The 17,276-nt window shown below is 36.9% G+C and overlaps 1 protein-coding gene across 1 annotated transcript in view; it reads left to right on the top strand.

The window, feature by feature from the left end:
• ARSK (arylsulfatase family member K) overlaps positions 1-17,276 on the top strand; it is a 41,610-nt gene that overhangs the window by 16,271 nt on the left and 8,063 nt on the right. The window contains exons 4-6 of the mRNA XM_080804890.1: positions 8,886-9,168; positions 10,814-10,985; positions 14,110-14,334. Coding sequence (XP_080661016.1) covers positions 8,886-9,168; positions 10,814-10,985; positions 14,110-14,334 — 680 coding nt within the window. The remainder of the gene's footprint in view (positions 1-8,885; positions 9,169-10,813; positions 10,986-14,109; positions 14,335-17,276) is intronic.

Genomic DNA, 17,276 nt, shown 5'->3' with positions numbered 1-17,276 from the left:
TTATTGCCTACATTCTGTTGCAGTGAGCCATGAAAAATAGAGCATTTCTTTACTATGCATTTAATGTTATTATATAAAATATATTTATAATAAAAACTAATTATGAAATATTTAAAATATAAAGTATGTTAACATTATTTTATTAATATTTTATATAAGTATAGTAATAATAAATTACATCATTTAGTGAAAATTATATCATTTAGTGAAAATCCATGATTTTCATCTTATTTACAAATATCTCTATGAATTAAAAAAAAAAAAAAAGATTAAGGAGCACCGGCCACTTTAATTTCACCAAAAAAAGTGGTTGGAATTAATAAAATTAATCAATGAGAAAGCATGCATATATTCAGCATTTAAATAATGTATATTGAAAAGGAATGTTCCAACCTGAATTTGCTAGAGTTTATTCATTCCACTAAAACAGACTGTTCTTTGAGTGTCCATATATGTGAGGAAGATAGATGACAGCCTTATTAAGTTCTTTAAAAAATGGTGTGTGTATTTCCCACAACATTGAGAGAAGAATATTTAATGGAAAGGAGTATGGATTTCTTTTTTCTTTTATAGAATGTGTTAGGCTGATACCAGAATTTGCAAGGTCATTATTCAGAACTGTAACGTTTTCATTCAGGAGAATTCTCTGAAATACATCTAGCTGTTTAAATCCCATCAGAAACAATAATTGTGTATATGTAAGAGAGAGAAAAACAGATATCCACAAAACTCTTGAAGACTGAGAGTTAATTAAGACTGCAGGTTAAGTCTAACCTCTGAATTCATCTTGAAAGAAAATGGTTATGTGATCATTTGTAATGTGCCATATTTTTTCAGAAGAGATTACTACTATGTTAATTAATCCTGTGCTTTCTGCAGACTCAACAATGCTGCTGCAGAATTTGGCATATTGGCACAGAAAACCCACACAGCTATGGCATATATGCAAATTTATGCATTAATTAGTTAGTAATGTGTTAGATTGGGGTTTTTTCATTCATATTAGGAGGATATTTTATTATAAAAAAGAATTAATCCTGATTGTTTGGTAGTGCATTTGGCCATCAACTTATTTTCTGGCATTGAACCAAGGTAGCCCATTTATGGGGTACTGAAGTACTATTTTGATGATCCTGTCTAAAAATTGAGAAGTTTTTGCATAAAAGATTTCTTAGACTGGTTTTTTTTTTTAATATTTATTTAACAGAGAGAGACAGAGAGATCACAAGTAGGCAGACAGACAGGCAGGGGGGGCGGGAAGCAGGCTCCCCGCTGAGCAGAGAGCCCGATGTGGGGCTCAGTCCCAGGACCCTGAGATCATGACCTGAGCTGAAGGCAGAGGTTTAACCCACTGAGCCACCCAGGTGCCCCAAGATTTTTTAGACTGTTATGTAGAACAGTGCTTTAATATGCATACAGATCACCTGGGCATCATGTTAAATACCTTTTCTTCTTTGGTGGGTCTGGGTTGGGACCTCAGATTCTGTTTCTGTATCAAGCTTCCAGATGATGCTGATGCTGTTGGTCCACAGACCACTTCCAGTAGCAAGGGAGGTAGAGGTAGGACAGGCTTTAACCTATCATGAATGCCTTTATCAGAAATGTGGTAATTTTGTGTCCCTTTGTCCACTCATGTGAGATTGGGTGTGAAAAAGGCCTGTAGCATCTTGCTAATATGACAATAGTTTTGACCTCATGGACCCCCGAAAGCCTCTCAGGGACCTCCCCAAGATCCCTGGGCCATGCTTCGAGAAATGCTGGCATATAGGAAACTACACATTGTATGTTTGTGCTTATTGCAAGTAACACAATGTAAATAACCCAGAAAACGACCCAAAGGCTGGCAGAACAAACTCCACAACTGAATGTAGAGGAGAGGCCACACTGAAGAGGATAGGAAAGGTAGAGATATAGTGGGGAGCTAAACCCTGCAAGTCTGGCCACTGGAGGCAGGGAGCCAGGGGCATGGAGAGGGTAAGAGACTGCATAGAGAAACCGGATCCCCACAGCATCTGCCTCTTTGAAAATAAAAGTGACCAAATTTAACCAATTCTTAGGACCAGCAGGTCTTAAAGCACAGAACTTTAAAAGTCAGCAGGTTCCATGCCTGGATAGCTTACAGGGTAATGGGAAGCCAAGTCCCTGCCCTTAAAGAGAAAGTAAGACAAACAGCCTGTGGAGATAGAGCATAGGCGCAGCATTTAGAAAAACACCTGGAGCATACAGGAGGGAGAGTTATTTACCAAGCTAAGTTCTGCGAGGTACTTCTCCAGGAGCAAAGGAGCTGGCAGTCACCATTTTGCTCCCCCACCTCCCAGCATAAACACACAGCCACCTGTGGAAACCGGTGTGGCATAAGCATTCACCACCTAACTTGCTTACACCATGCCCCTCCCCCTCCAGCTGGGCCTGCCTCAGTCCCAGCACTGTGAGTCCCCCTCCCTCAGATAACCAGTGCAAACCTTACCAATACAGTATCTCCCAACTCTGCCCTTTGCATGGCCTGGGTCCTGGTGACAGTAACTTGTCAGCTTCCTTGGAGCACACACACACCTTGTTAAAATGGCACCTCCACTGGCACACACTTTACAGAGTATACCAGGCAGGCCTCAGTCTCCACCACGGCTGCACATCCCCTGTGGAAGGGGACCAGCCTGCCCACCTTGGCACTGCAACCCAGCTTGCTTGTGCTTTCCGGAGTGGCCCCAGCTGGGTAGATCTCTGCAGGAGCTGTAAATCCCCTGTGGAAGAGAACCAGCATCACCTTGCTCAAGGTGTGAGCCCCACCCACTACTTTTAAGAGCAAGAGACCTAGCTCATTTTCCTAACACACAGAAACAGACACAGAAAGTTAGGCCAAATGAAGAGCCAGAGGAATATGCCCCAAATGAAAGAAGAGGACAAAATTACAGTAAGATACCTAAGTGAAACAGAGCTAAGTAATATGCCTAATAGAGAATTTAAAGTAATGATCATAAAGATACTCACTGGACTTGAGAAAAGAGTGGAGGACATCTTAAAAAGAATAATCAGGGATAAAAAAAGAAACAATCAGAGATGAAGAACACAATGATTTTAATTAAAAATACACTTAGATGGAATAAATAGCAGGCTACGAGAAGCAGAAGAACAAATCAGTGACCTGGTGGACAGAGTAATGGAAAGTAATCAAGCTGACCAGAAAGTGCAAAATAAAAACAGACTTAGGGAACTCACTGACTCCATCAAGCATTATAACATTTGCATTGTAGGTATCCCAGAAAAGAAGAAAGAAAAGGGGACAGAAACTCTATTTGAAGAAATAATAGCTGAAAACTTCCCAAATCTGGGAAAGGAAATAAATTCAGATCCAGGAGGCACAGAGCTCCGCCAACTAAATCAACCCAAGGAGATCCACACCAAGACACATAGTAATTAAAATGGCAAAAAGCAGTGATAAAAAAAGGTTTTAAAAGAAGCAAGAGAAAAGAGAACAGTTACATATGAGGGAAACCCCATAACGCTATTAGCAGACGTTTTCAACAGAAACTTTCCAGGCCAGAGGTGAGTGGCATGATATATTCAAAGTACTGAAAGGAAAAAATCTGCAGCCAAGAAGACTCTATCCAGCAAGGCTTTCATTCAGAATAGAAGGAGAGATAAAGAGTTTCCCAGACAAACAAAAACTAAAGTAGTTCATGTCCAGTAACCCAGCCCTCCAGGAAACATTAAAGGGGACTCTGAATGGAAAAGAGAGACCATGAGTAAGTAGGAAACACAAAAGTAGTAAAAATAAGTATATCGGTAAAACTCAAGTCAAGGGACTCACAAATGGATGTAAAGTATGATACCTATAGACTTAAAACATGGAAAGGAGAGGAGTAAAGAATGGGTTCAAACTTAAGTGACCACTGGGGCACCTGTGTGGCTCAGTTGGTTAAGTGTCCAACTCAATTTCCGCTCAGGTCATGATCTCCGGGTTGTGAGCTTGAGCCCTGCACTAGGCTGGGCGCGAAGCCTACTTAAGATTCTCTCTCTCCTTCTCCCTCTGCCCCTACCTATTATCCCCCCCGCCAAAAAAAAAACAAAACAAAATAAAATTTAAGTGACCATCAACTTAAGATAGACTGCTATAAGCAGATGTTATATACTAACCTAATAGTAACCAGAAATCAAAAAACAGGAATAGATATGCAAAAAATAGAGAGAAAGGAATCCAAGTAAATCACTAAAGAAAGCCAACTTATGGTGAGAGAAGAGAGCAAGGGAAGAAAGGAAGAGAGAAGATCCACAAACACAAAAAAACAAGTAACTAAGTGGCAATAAATGCATGCCTAATTATATTTGAATATATAACCACTTTGAATGTAAATGAACTAAATGCTCCAATCAAAATCCAGTGGGTGATGGAGTGGATAAAATAACAAGAGCCACCCAAATGCTGCTTACAAGAGACACACTTCAGACCTAAAGACACATGCAGGGATGGGTGGCTCAGACAGTTAAGCATCTGCCTTCAGCTCAGGTAATGATCCCAGGACCCTGGGATGGAGCCCTGCATTGGGCTCCTTCCTCAGCAGGGAGCCTACTTCTTCCCCTCTTTCTGTCACTTCCCCTGCTTGTGTTCTCTCACTTACTCTTTCTCTCTCAAATAAATAAATACTAAAAAAAAAGAAAAAAAGACATGCAGTTTGAAAGTGAGGGGATGGAGAAACATTTGTCATGCAAATGGGTGTCAAAAGAAAGCCGAGGTAGCAGTATTTATATCAGACAAAATTGACTTTAAAACAAAGACTGTAACAAGAGACACAGAAGGATACTATATAATCATTAAGAGGACAATCCAACAAGAAGATATAATAACTGTAAATATGTATGCACCTAACATGGGAGCACTCACATATAAAATAACTTAGCAAATATCAAGGAACTAATCAATAGCAATACAGTAATAATAGACTTCAACACTCCATTTGATCAGTGGACTGATCATCTAAACGGATAATCAGCAAGGAAACAGTGGCTCTGGATGACCCTGGGCCAATCGGATTTAATACATATATTCAGAACATCCCATCCTAAAACATCAGAATACACATTCTTTTCAAGTGTACAAGGAACATTCACCAGAAGAGATCACATATTAGATCAAAAAATAAATCTGGACAGTTTCAAAAAGATAGAAGTTATACCATGCATCTTTTCTGACCATAATGCAGTGAAACTAGAAATCAACCACAAGAAAAAATCTGGAAAGAGCACAAATTCATGAAGGCTAAATAACATGCTACTAAACAATCAATGGGTCAACCAAGAAATTAAAGAAGACATCAAAAAATACATGGAGACAAATGAGAATGAAAAACACAACAGTCCAAAATCTTTGTGATGCAGGAAAAGCAGTTCTAAGAAGTTTAGCAATACAGGCGTACCTCAAGAAGCAAGAAAAATCTCAAATAAACAACTAGACCTTACACCTAAAAGAGCTAGGGAAAGAAGAAGAAACAAAACCCAAAACCAGCAGAAGGAAGCAACTAATAAATATTAGAGCAGAAATAAATGATACAGAAACAAACAAACAAACAAACAAACAAAAAAAACAGATTAATGATACCAGGAGCTGGTTCTTTGGAAATATCAATAAAATTGATAAACTCATCGAGAGAGAAGAGAGTACTCAAAATCAGAAAAAAAAAAAAAGATGGGAAATAACAACCAACACCACAGAAATGCAAAGAATTGTAAGACAATATTATGAAAATTTATATGCCAACAAACTGGACAACCTAGAAGAAATGGGTAAATTAGAAACATATAACCTACCAAAACTGAAACAGGAAGAAATAGAAAATTTGAACAGACCAATCGCCAACAATGAAGTTGAATTAATAACCAAAAAACTACCAAAAAACATGAGTCCAGGAACCGACAGCTTCATAGGTGAATTCTACCAAATATTTAAAGAAGAGTCAATATCTATTCTCAAACTTTTTAGAAAAAATAGAAGAGGAAGGAAAATTTCCAAGTTCATTCTATGAGGCCAGCATTTTCCTGATACCAAAACCACATAAAGATACAACAACAAAAAAAGAACTACAGGCCAATATCTGTGATGAACATAGATGCAAAAATCCTCAAGAAAATATTAGCAAACCAAATCCAACAATGCATTAAGAAAAATCATTCACCGTGTTCAAATGAGATTTATTCCTGGGATGCAAGGGTGGTTCAGTATAAACAAACCAATCAATGTGATACAGTGCATCAATAAGAGAAAGGATAAAATCATATCATTTCAATAGATGCAGAAAAAAGCATTTGACAAAGTACAATGTCCATTCATAATGAAAAAAACAAAAACAAACAAAAACCCTCAACGTACCCCAACATAATAAATACCTTATATGAAAAACCCACAATGAACATCATACTCATTGGTGAAAAATTGAGAGCTTTTCCTCTATGGTCAAATAACAGGCAGCAATGTCCACTCTCACCACTGTTATTTAAAACATAGTACTGGACGTTCTAGCCACAACAATCAGGTAAGAAAAAGGAATAAAAGGCATCCAAATTGGTAAGGAAGAAGTAAAACTTTCACTCTGCAGATGACATGATATTATATATAGAAAATCCTAAAAACTCCACTAAAAAGCTACTAGCACTGATAAATGAATTCAGTAAAATCACAGGATACAAAATCCATTGCATTTCTATACACTAATAATGAAACAGCAGAAGGAGCAATGAAGAAAACAATCCCATTTATAATTGCACCAAAAACAATAAAATATTTAGGAATAAACCTAACCAAAGAGGTGAAAGACCTGTACTCTGAAAACTATAAAACACTGATGAAAGAAATCAAAGATAACACAAAGAAATGGAAGGACATTTGATGCTCATGGATTAGAAGAACATACATTGTTAAACATCTATAGTACCCAAAGCAATCTACAGATTTAATGAAATCCCTATCAAAATACTAACAGCATTTTTCATAATACCAAAAATTTGCATGGAACCATAAAAGATCCTGAATAGCCAAAGCAATCTTGAAAAAGAAAAACAAAACTGGAGGTATAACAATTCTAGATTTCAAGTTATAACAAAAACTATGCAATAGTATAAAAAACTATAATAATCAAAAAACTATAATACAAAACTATATATAAAACTATAATAATCAAAACAACATGATACTGGCATAAAAACAGATACATAGATCAATAGAACAGAATAGAGAGCCCAGAAATAAACCCCAATTATGTAGTCAATTAACCATCAACAGAGGAGGCAAGAATATGCAATGGGGAAAAGTCTCTTCAGCAAATGGCGTTGGGAAAACTGGACAGCTACCTACAAAAGAATGAACCTGGGTCACTTCCGTACACCATACACAAAAAAATCAAAAATAAACCCCAAATGGATTAAAGACCTAAATGTGAGACTGAGACCATAAAAATCCTAGAAGAGAGCTGAGGCAGTCGTATCTCTGACATTGACCAATAAGAACATCTTTCTAGATACATCTGAGACAAGAGAAACAAGAGCAAAAATAAACTATTGGGACTGCATCAAAGTAAAAAGCTCCTGCACAGCAAAGGTAACAACAAAACTAATCTACTGAATGGGAGAAGACATTTGCAAATGACATATCCAATAAAAAGTTAGTGTACAAAATCTATAAGACCAAAACCCAAATAATCCAATTAAGAATAGGCAGAAGACATGAATAAATATTTCTCCAAAGAAGACATCCCAATGCCAACAGATATAGGAAAAGATGCTCACTATCACTCATCATCAGGAAAATGCAAACCAAAACCACCATGAGCTATCACCTCAAACCTGCCAGAATGGCTAAAATCAAAATAAACAAGCATTGGTGAAGATGTGGAGAAACAGGTGTCCTGGTGCACTGGAATGCGAGCTTGTGCAGCCACTGTGGAAGACAGTATGGAGGTTCCTCTAGAAGTTAAAAATAGAACTACTCTACAATCCAGTAATCAAACTACTGGGGATTTACCCAAAAAATACAAAAATACTAATTCAAAGGGATACATGCACCCATTTGCTTATTACAGCAATATATGTAATAGTGAAATTATGGGAGGAACTTAAGTGTCCATCGATAAATGAATGGATAAAGGAGATGTCACACACACACACACACACACACACACACACGAATATTATTCAGCCATAAAAAGGAACAAAGTCTCGCCATTTGCAACAACATGAATGGAGCTAGAGAGCAAAATAAGCCAGTCAGAGAAAGACAAAGGCATATGATTTCATTCATATGTATAATTTAAGAAAAAAACAAAGGGGGGAAAAAGAGACAAACCAAAAAACAGAATTTTAACCATAGAGAATAAACTGATGGTTGTCAGAGAGGAGGGGGTGGGGGGTTGAGTGAGACAAGAGTACACTTATCTTGATGAGCACTGAGTAATACACGGAATTGTTGAATCACTCTGTTGTACACCTGAAACAAATGTAACATTTTATATTAACTATACTGGAATAAAAATAAAAACCTCTCTTCCTTCTGACAGAAAAAAGACAAATCGGTAGAAAATTTGGAGAAATACCAGGAACTTGAACTATTTTTTATATTATTAAATGTGGTGTTATAAGAAAAAGTAACCCTTCTAAATAATCTATCTTAGTTTTAAAGAACACATAGATGAATATTTGATTCTCATCATTTTTTTTCCTGGATTTTGTGTTTGCAAGTTTCAGTAACTCTCTTAATGAGATCTAGTGTAGTGAACCTGAATATTTACATGACTGAGTCTAAAAACTGTTTTCCATATTGCTTTCTTATATTTATGCTTAGTCAGTTTTTTTTCTTATCTTTTTTAGTACCTTATAATACACCTGTCTTTTTGCCTCCTCAGCAACCGTGTTGAAGCATGGACAAGAGATGTTGCTTTCTTACTCAGACAAGAAGGCAGACCTATGGTTAATCTTATCCCTAAAAAGACTAAAGTAAGAGTAATGGAAGGGGACTGGAAGAATACAGACAGAGCAGTAAATTGGTTAAGAAAGGAAGCAAATAATTACACTCAACCATTTGTTCTCTACTTGGGATTAAATTTACCACATCCATATCCTTCCCCATCTTCAGGAGAAAATTTTGGATCTTCAACATTTCACACATCTCTTTATTGGCTTAAAAAGGTAAGTACTCTATAGTGTGCTCAAAAGTACTAGTTAACATTATAAACATTATAAACTGTATGTTATTGGTACTTGGCCACTGCTGCTTTGATCACTTTTAAAGACAAATTTGAAAATTCTGTAGCTTAGTAAATCAAATATGTCCAATAACTGGTTGACAAAAAACAAAGGGGCAGTTTTACAGAGATAAAATAAGTATTAAAAATCGGTAATCTGATGGGCATTAAGGAGGGCACAGATTGTATGGAGTAAACAATGAATCATGGAACACCACATCAAAAACTAATGATGTACTGTACAGTGACTAACATAACATAATAAAACAATTTAAAAAAGAAGCAGTAAAGACAGGATCCCAAAAAGAGAAAAAAAAAAAGCCCTAGTAATCTACTTCTGAGTTGAACTCATTTGTATATAATATGTCTATAAAAAAAGAAACTGGGGCACCAGGATGGCTCAGGTTATGTTCCCAAGATCCTGGGATTGAGCCCCGGGTCAGGCACTTTGCTCAGTGCAGAGTCTGCTCAGGATATTCTCTCTCTCTCTCTCCCTCTGCCCTGTGCCCCCAGCTTGTGAGCTCTCAAATAAAAATCTTTAAAAAAGAAAAGAAAAGAAACTAAAAGGCATTCTCTCTCTCTTTTTTTTTTTTTTAAAGATTTATTTATTTATTTATTTGACAGACAGCGATCACAAGTAGGCAGAGAGGCACGCAGAGAGAGAGGAAGGGAAGCAGGCTCCTCGCTAAGCAGAGAACCTGATGCGGGGCTCGATCCCAGGACCCTGAGATCATGACCTGAGCCGAAGGCAGAGGCTTTAAACCCACTGAGGCACCCAGGTGCCCTGGGGGACTGGTATTATTTAACTCAACCTTGGCAGATGAAATCCATGCCCATCTGAGCCATGCAAACAAGAACCACCTGTGTTTTGTTTGAAAGGCATCAACTTAAATTGAATTTAAGTTTCTTTAAAAACTCTAATCAGAAATGCTGTTTAGTGAACCCTGTTTCAAAGGAAACAATGTCAAAATTGTAGATACTTCACGTCTTCTGAAAAAGTTGTAACTGGCTCCATCTTGAAAAATGAGTACTAGCCTAATGAACTGAATCGAATAACTTATAAGTAAATAGTAAGTAGACATCTGAATTTTTTAAGTTACATGACTGAAAGAAGTATATGACTTAAGTTTAGTCTTGTTTTCATCAAAGCTATAAGCATTCATATGTATTAAAAAGTTGTATTTTTTCTTAGCAAACATTTGGCTCTCTCACTAGATATTGGCAGTTTTACTAGCAAACTATTGGGAAACACAGTCTAGATTCTGAGGTTATTGATTCTGGAATTTTGCATTGGTCACACCAGTAAAAAGCTTGGATACTTTTTCTGGACCAGATTACCGTCTAATATAGCTCGTATTTTTCTTTGTCATGTGTAATTATAAAAACAATTTCATTACTCTATATATGGATATTAATACATATCTTTTGTTGTCACTAGGAATAATAACAATTTGTTCCTAATTGTGTATTTGATTTACTATTTTCTTTACATACCTCTATAGTCCTAAGTAATTAAGTATTGTCTTATTCACCATACATACTTGTTGGAAGAGAGAATATTAACTACCTTGTTTTTCTCTCCTTTTTAGGTTTCTTATGATGCCATCAAAATCCCAAAGTGGTCACCTCTGTCAGAAATGCACCCTATAGATTATTACTCTTCTTATACAAAAAACTGCACTGGAAAGTTTACAGAAAAAGAAATTAAAAATATTAGGGCCTTTTATTATGCTATGTGTGCTGAGACAGATGCCATGCTTGGTAGGTGGTATATTTAATAAGCAATTAAATGAAGAAAAAGTATAATATTTTTCCAACAAACTGTGATCATGCTGGTTGTTGACTTGTATGAACTTCCTCATACAATGTTTTACAACAGTTGCTGGGTGCTAAAGGCTTAGAATTATAAAAATCTTGACCCATATAAAAATCGGATAATTTGTATTATTAATCATGGAATAAGAAGTCTTTTCCATCTTAATTATTCATAAATTAATAAATGCACAGGTTTGTTCGTACATAAAGATAGGACCATAGAAAGCTATTATCTGCTTGACACAAAACTTCTTACCTGCTTTAAACAGGAATCAGTACACATGTGACAGGTACACATGTGACAGGTAAGGCAGCTTAGATTCTGAAAGAGATGAGTTTAGTCACAGAATCTTGTGAATTCTCCCAGACTTGTAATAATTAGAAAACAAAACCATTCTTCCCAGGCCCTTTAGAAAGTTTAACTAAAACTGACATCAGTTTTTTTATGTGTATTTCTGGTCCAGAATCATACTAATTTCCTTCCCTAGTTCAGCTCAAAACCCTACCTGCTTCCATAAGATGAGTGTCAAGAAAGTGTTTTGCCTACTCACTTGTAGAGTTAATGGCAGTTTCCAGTTTAGATTGAAGAACCCTTGGTTTTTTTTTTTTTTAAATCAATTTTTCTAACAAGTTATTTTCATAGTTTGTTATACTTCGGAGTGGAGCAAACCATATTAGTGAAGTGTGGGAAGCACACTTCTGTACAAAGTGAATTTTGAGAGTGAATGGGTGGCTGATTCTTAAAAAACATTCATTGGGCAAAAATAGAAAAGTATAAAGCAGAAAGCAAAAAAAAAATGGGTGTATTATTTATAATATATCAAGTATAATATGAATTAAAAGTCCTAAGGATTTTCTAAATTCTCAATCTTAAATGCATTTGATATTTAAAGTAAATTTCTTTAATCCTGAATCCACACAAATGTTGAATTGTTTTTCAAATTTTCTGATGTTAGTCAGTATTCACCCCTGGAAATCACTTTGGAAAGTTTGCAGCTATCCATTCATCCGTATCTACTAAGGTAAAATATTATATATATAATGTTGCTGCAAGGAGTATGGGAGTATCTCTTGAAGTCTCTTAGATTTAAAAAAAAAAAAAAAGGCAGCAGCTCACTTCAACTACAGAGTTTATGAAATGGGTCATACCTTGTTATATCCACACTAGTGTCACCTCCAAATAGTATTTCTCACTGTTCACTGTATTTGTTCTACAAATATTTAGTGCCCACTAGCTAGCTAGCAGGCACTATTTGGGGCATTGGAGGCACTAATTGAATATTATTAAGAAATCACACTTTAATTAAAAACACTAAGCTTTTGCTCCACCTCAGGGCCTTTATATGTGCTTTTCCCTGGGCCTGGGATGCTCTTCCCTTTGCTCTTTACATGACTGGTTATTCTCAGTCTTTAGCTCTCAGTTCATATATCTCCTCAGGGATGTCTTCCCAGCCACCACAAGTTAATATACCATCCTACCTATCCTTTGCCTTGTCATCTTGATTATTTACATCATAATTGTCAATTATTTTGTCTATTTGCTTGTTTACTGTCTGCTTCCCTTGAGCAAGGGGAGCCTCATGAGAGCAGGGATTTCAGTCTTTTTTTTTTTAAGAGTTTTATTTATTTGACAGACAGAGATCACAAGTAGGCAGAGAGGCAGGCAGAGAGAGAGGAGGAAGCAGGCTCCCTGCTGAGCAGAGCGCCCGATGTGGGGCTCGATCCCAGGACCCTGGAATCATGACCTGAGCCGAAGGCAGAGACTTAACCCACTGAGCCACCCAGGCGTCCCAATGGATTTCAGTCTTAACCAAGATCATGTCCCAGGTACCTCACTTTCTATCCATGGTGCCTGGCACATAGTAAGAACTCAGCAAACGTGTACCAGATAAGTACAAACACCAGCCCTTGTAACGTGAGTTGTAACTATGTCAGTATACAAGCTGTAGAGGCCTTGGAGGACAGCGATTCAGTCTACCTGGAGGAGCAGGCAGTGTTTCACCAGGGAGATAATGCTTGAGCTAGGTCCTAGAGGAAGAATGGGAATCTGCCAAGTAGAAGGTGGGAGAAAAGGCATTCCACACAGAAGAAAGCAGACAACGTACAGAGGCAGGAAAATCTAACCTAATTATGACTAGTTTAGGAATTCTAAGTCGTTTAGGACTCTAAGAAGTATAGGTCTAGAGGGCAGTTGAGGGTGCTGAGCTTGCTGAAGAATTAGACAACGGGAAGTTTTGAAAAAGTTTTAAGCTGGGGTATGACATGATCAAATATTTTAAAAAGACAGCCACCCCAGTGGTACAAGAGTTAGAGGAGAAAGAGGTATAGGGGCAAGAAGACCAATTTGGAAGCCATTATATTTGTCCAGTTGAAAGATCCTGATGGTCTGTGCTCTGTAAATAACTCCATAGGACAGTGGGTCTCAGTTTGATGGGACCTCAGAATCACCTGTGGGTTTTATATTCATAATACAGACCCCTGTAGGCCAGGATTGGGGAACTGGCAAAATAGGGATGATTCTTCTCTCTGGACTATGCCTTCCTGTGATTATCTTAATTACAATGAGGAGGACACTAAGAGACAGGGACTGGTCAGAGGAATTTTATTGTCCAATTATTGCCTACCCAAGAATATGCTAAGTCTGACCTGCCTATTGGGGGTGTAGGAGAAAGGGTAGCAGGGAAGAGGATTCTGACCTCCCATGGGGCATAAACTATGGCTTGGTGGTAATACCAGTCCTTTCATTGGGACACACCACAGCGCTGACATCTAGAGTTGTCTTTCTTTTTTCATTTAAGTCACGAAGGGGAAAAAAATTTTCCCCAATCTCTGATAGGAACATAGAAGCCAAGCCAGCGTCATCTCCAAATATCAGTACTGTATTTTCTCCTTCCTCTGTCTTGTCTGTCAGGTGAAGACTGCACATGAAGTATGGCATAACTTACTTAAGAACACCGGCTGACATTCAGACGTTAAGAATCACCCTCTTGCGAGGTCGAGTTGTTATAAGCTTACTGTGATAGAACACAAACTAAAAGCTAATTAAGGCTTATTTTGATTCGTGTTGTAGGAGAAATTATTTTAGCTCTCCGCCAGTTAGATCTTCTTCAGAAAACTATTGTCATATACACCTCAGACCACGGAGAGCTGGCCATGGAGCATCGTCAGTTTTATAAAATGAGTATGTATGAAGCGAGTGCCCACGTTCCACTCTTGATGATGGGACCAGGAATTAAGGCCAACCTACAAGTACCCAGTGTGGTTTCTCTTGTGGATATTTACCCGACTATGCTTGGTAAGTAACACAATCCTGTAAATATTTATTTGTAATAATGTTGGAAAAGGAATAAGCGAAGTAGGAAGGGACTTGGCTGACCTGTTCATAACCTTGAGCAATTCTTTTAACTGTGAGTCAAATCCACATCTGAAAAAATGAGGATGATAACTCCTCAGGTTCCTGTAGCATACAGTCATTTTTCCCTTCAAAAGATTCACAGTCAGGACATGGCTATAACGTAAGCCACAGAAGATATTTAGGTTCATAACCTTACAGATAGGATTTGCGCAACATGTGATTCTCTACCACCACCTCTCAGAAGTGTAAGTAGTTCCCTTCTGGATTGTTTTATCCACTTTGAAACTACTAATCTTGTACAGTGTTAGAAAAGCCTCTTAATCTAACGTATGAACCCGTTTCTCCTCAGAATCTTTAGATTATTCTGTGCTAAGAACTTCACTAGCTTCTTAATGTCTATAAACAGAACCATACGTCTAAAACAGCAACATATGGATAGGAGTAGTTAACAGTTTTGTTGAAGGTAATAGAACAACACCATCAGTAAATTCAGAGGAAATTACACAGCATTGTTAGCCTCTATCTAATTTAGCAGACTACTTTAAATTCAGTAACATTTAAATACTGAAATTCTTCTGTTCTGAGGCACCATCAATTACAAAAAGTACCATCTATTTATAAATAGATTTTGGTGAAAGAAAACATGACATAAGTTATATATGTTTCATATGTATATATCGAAATGTGAAAGAAACATGTATCTGAAAACCAAAGACGTAAGAAATTCCTTTTTTATCTCCTTCCTCCTGCTACAAAGTTCTTCCCTTCATTTAACTGAAGACTATTCCAGGGTCTTAAAATTCTTCAGGGTTAATTTTTTTCAGAGCCTTTTCACTTTCTCTTTTATTTTTATATCACTTCTTGTATATTTGAACACAATTCTTTGTTGTTCTTTTGCCTGATGATATTTTTAATCTCTTCAGTTTCTTAGTTGTCATTTGCTGGTTCCCCTATATCCCAAAGCAATTATCACACTTAGCCGTATCTCTGCCACTTTCTGGCTCCCTCACTTTTCAGGCAATCCTGACTACTTCCTCATTTCTGTTTTGATAAGAAGTATATGTATGATTATGTATGTTTGTGTCTCTCTTATTTTAACCTTTATAGTTTTAGGAAAGGTGCTTCTTTTTTTTTTTTTTTTAAGATTTTGTTTATTTATTTGACACAGAGAGAGAGAGAGCACAAGCAGGGGGAACAGGAGAAGGAGAAATAGGGTCCCTGCTGAGTGGGGCTTGATCCCAGGACCCTGGGATCATGACCTGAACAGAAGGCAGATACTTAACCAACTGAGCCACCCAGGTGCCCTTAGGAACAGGTGCTTCTTGATGGTGGCATCTCTTTGTAGTTTCCTCCCCTAGTTTTTCCTCATGTAGAAGTCCCCCCACCCCATTTCCAAATTTGCTGAACTCTTTAGCCTTGTTCTGTTTTCTAGAAGGACAGTGACCAGAATTGCAAACCAATCACGAAAGGTTGGGCTGATTCTTTCTCAGTATCCCCTTGCTATATTTGCTAGTGGTATTTGACATTTTGCCTGTCTTTCTGACTCTAGCAGCTCAACTGACCATTATTGTACAGGGAGCTGTCTGCAGTGAGTCCTACTCTATCTATGCTTAGTCAGCCTATCACCTGATATGTAAAGTGATTATTATGCATTATTTAAGTGATTTTTCTTTAAATGTTCTTTTATATTTGCCTACAATGCAAATTTTTCTTCTCTACATTTTTGATCCACCATTAACACTACTTGCCATTTTATACATCATAAGAGTTAAAAGGCATCTGCAAGATTTCCCAATGTATTTAGCTAACAGATTATAAAAGAAAACACTAAATAAAACTGCTTAGGTTGAGGGAATTTATTATCCACCTAGGAGACCACCTGCCTATCCCTGGATTTGTGTTACATGACAATAAGCCTTTCATTAGCCAAAACCAAACATTCCCAGAAACTCCTCCCATTCCTTCCCTACTCTTCTGGAAATTATGTAGGTGCTCTCCAATTTCTTTTTATCCTGCAATTTGTTAATTATTACAATTTTCTAAAACTCACAGTTCTATGTAGAATTTTACTTATTTTTATCTTTCACTGATTCTTCATAATAGACTTCTGAGTCACATTTCCCTACAGAATATATTAACAGCATTTACATCATGTGTTGATTAGATCTGTCCAACTAGAGTAAAGGAAATTAAGCCAAAAATCAGTGTCTCTTTAATTCTAAACTGGAAATTAGCCTCTTCAGGCTTAGCACAGCTTGTAATATGTTTCATTACAAATATTTTTATCACCAAAAGGGAAAAGTTACATTTATGTGTTTGGGGCAGGAAGGAGAATATCCGTGCATGGGTCTTTTTATATAAAGCACTGAAACATCCTACTGACCAGATGTTAACCAGAGATAAGGTAGAAAGAGAATGATGAGGGGGTACAGCAAGAATCTTATGTTGGAGCCAGGAAACAGCATGGTAATATTATCATTTATCTAAAATTACCCTTTTTGCAAATGATAAAGTGTTAATATTAATAGGGCTCTTACAAATCTATAGGAAAAAGAGAAATACCCTACTCAAAAAGTGACTGAAAGATATAAACAAACAATTCACAAGAGAAGATACTCAAATGGCCAAGATATTTTGAAGGTTCAAACTCGGTAGTCAGAAAAACATTAAAACAAGAAGACACCAATTTTCTTGCATGTATAAAGTTTTCAAAGATTAAAAAGAATTAGAAAATCTTATATTGGAATTAGGCCTTTCCTTATTCTGCTTCTGGGAGTATAAACTGGCACAGATTTTCTGGAGGCAATGTGGCAGTTTGTTCCAAATTATTCAGAAATACACATACTTTTTGACCTAGAAATTCCAATTTTAGAAAATAACCT

The sequence above is a fragment of the Martes martes genome (genome assembly GCF_963455335.1).
Source record: "Martes martes genome assembly, chromosome: 5".
NCBI lineage: Eukaryota > Metazoa > Chordata > Mammalia > Carnivora > Mustelidae > Martes > Martes martes.
The sequence above is the reverse complement of the archived record's forward strand: the minus strand, read 5'-3'. Positions and strand labels throughout refer to the sequence as shown.